This window comes from Pteropus vampyrus, unplaced genomic scaffold (assembly GCF_000151845.1).
Source record: "Pteropus vampyrus isolate Shadow unplaced genomic scaffold, Pvam_2.0 Scaffold361, whole genome shotgun sequence".
NCBI classification, from domain to species: domain Eukaryota; kingdom Metazoa; phylum Chordata; class Mammalia; order Chiroptera; family Pteropodidae; genus Pteropus; species Pteropus vampyrus.
The window spans coordinates 113,334-115,840 of NW_011889142.1; the positions used below are offsets into that span (position 1 = coordinate 113,334).

The window sequence follows — 2,507 nt, forward strand, 5'->3', positions numbered from 1 at the left end:
TATGTGTAGGGTGGACATTTACTTTTTACTTTATGTTGCTTGAATTTTAAAATGAGATTTCACAATTACACAAATCAAGCACATAAAAAGAAATCTTTTACCAGAGGGCTAGGAGCACTGGACCAATTTTTTTCAATTCAGTCATATATGTGTGAGAGGCTCAGCCCCGTTAACTTGGTCGTAACATCATTCCCTTGAGTCTTTCTGATGGATTTAAATAATAAGAACTTACCATGCAAGAACTCAAAATGAAACAGTAATCTGACCTTCAGTCTTATAATGACGTCTGTGGAGAATACTGAGATTTCCCATATCGGTAGAGCTATTAGGTGGCAAATGGTATAAAAATAAGTGAGGAGCCACTTTTATAATCGTCTGAACGGTACAATGCATGATTCAAAAGTGTGTAGTCTTTGAGACTACTGAAAAGAACTTATGATTTAGAGTCAGAAGTCCTCTGTTTAAAATCTGGTTACGTTATGTAGTTAGTACCTGTGTGGCTTCGCATAATCCACTACCCCTATAGTTAATCGACTATCCCTATCCTATTACCTATCTCACAAATTAATTGAAAAAATAAAATGAGATAATAGTATCAAAGCACATTGTAACTCTGTAGTGCTATGCAAATGCTATCATTCTCATCTCATCAGTACTCATAGTGACAAAGATAATGACCATTGGCTACAGTAGCTTCCCTGACAGTATCATAAACAATGTTTTCCCTTTACTCCCAGAATCAAATGGCAGCTTTTAAAACATGCGTCTTCCATAAGGTAGTTCTATTTTTAATGTTTTGAGGAAACTTCCAGCTGGTTTTCATAGTGGCTACACCCATCTGCATTCCTCCCAGCAGCGTATGAGGGTTCTTTTTCCTCCACATCCCCTCCAGCACTCGGTCTTTGGGTCATAGGATATGCCTATGATCAATTTCAGTAGGCTATTTTTAAAAGTTTTCCAAATCTCAGTCTTTATTTTTTAATGACACTTGATCTTTGATTTACTGGTGATAGCCATTCTGACAGGTGTGAGGCGATATCTCTTTGTGGTTGTAATTTGCATTTCCCTGATGATTAGTGATGTTGAGCATCTTTTATATCTGTTGGCCATCTGTATGTCCTCTTTGGAGAAACGCCTATTCAGGTCCTCTGCCCATTTTTTAATTGGATTGCTTGGGGTGGTTTTTTTTTTTTTGGTGTTGAATTTTATCTGTCCCTTTTTAAATTGGATTGCTTTTGTTTGGGTTGAATTGTATGAGTCCTTTATAAATTTTGGATATTAACTCCTTATCAGATGTATCATTGGCGAATATTTTCTCCCATTTGGTAGATTGTCTTTTTTATTTGTTGACGGTTTCTTTTGGGTTTAAAATTTGGCATTATAAATTGTTTCTGTCACTGTGTGGGACAAAGTAAGAATTAATATTTCATAGTAATACAAAAATACTTGGTAATAGGAAAACAAAATAGACATTTCTTGTTGAGATCTATGTCTTTCTGAACTCTTAGAAATGGACAAAAAGACAGTGTAAATACTTTTTTTTCTTAAATTTCAGTTATCTACCTCATATTCTACCATGCCATCTTTGTGTTCTTTACCTGGACCTACTGGAAGTCTATTTTTACACTGCCACAACAGCCAAACCAGAAGGTAAGAATACTGGTTACTTCATAAAGGCTAAAAAGAGAGGAAAGCGGATATGCCAAAAAGGCCGAGAAGAGGGCAAAAAGAGGAACAAAAAACTTTCCATTACAAAAGAGAGATTCAGGGTAATCTTTAAAAAGGACTTAGGGATAAAGGTAAATGAAGGGTAGGATTGTCTATTGAAAGAGTTCTTGAATTCACCAGCCATGGATAGATATATTGAAAACTAGGAAAGCACTACATGCAGTGGTAATATAATTAGAGAAATGAGAACCCACTTGGATTCTGAAACCTCGTCTTGTTCAATTCTACAAAACTGTATTATTTTAGAACTCGGTGAGACTCTGGAAGACCACTTTTAGGAAAAAAGCTACAACGGTTAAATCGATCATTTTCAGTTTATAATTGGGGGGGATCATTTTGTAAGCTACAGAATTGTCTAACCACTATACTATACACCTGAAACTAATATAATATTCGATGTCTATTGTTATTGAAAAAAAAACAAACAAAAAGAAATAGATAACACGTAAAAGCATATATATCTATTGGAGAAATATAATTTTTAACTAAAACTTCACCTCAAAAAAATAAAATAGCATGAAAAAATAAAATACTTAAGAATTAACTTAACTAAGAGGGTGAAAATCTTGTACACTAAAAACTAAAAAAAATTTCCAAATACAATTAGAAACAAATAACTGTAAATATGTCCCAATTTCATGAATTGGAAAAGATAATGTTAAAGATGTCATTACTACCCAAAGTAGTTTACAGATTCGTTCTAATCTCTGTCAAAATCCCAGTGATGTTTTTTTCATAAATAGAAAGATTCCATCCTAAAAATCATATGGAATCTCTAG

The 2,507-nt window shown here is 33.8% G+C and overlaps 1 protein-coding gene across 1 annotated transcript in view; it reads left to right on the plus strand.

Moving 5' to 3' along the window:
* The window catches only part of ZDHHC15 (zinc finger DHHC-type containing 15), a 49,101-nt gene that overhangs the window by 7,047 nt on the left and 39,547 nt on the right, over positions 1–2,507 (plus strand). Inside the window, exon 3 of the mRNA XM_011379511.2 lies at positions 1,556–1,650. Within this exon, the coding sequence (XP_011377813.1) occupies positions 1,556–1,650 (95 nt within the window). The remainder of the gene's footprint in view (positions 1–1,555; positions 1,651–2,507) is intronic.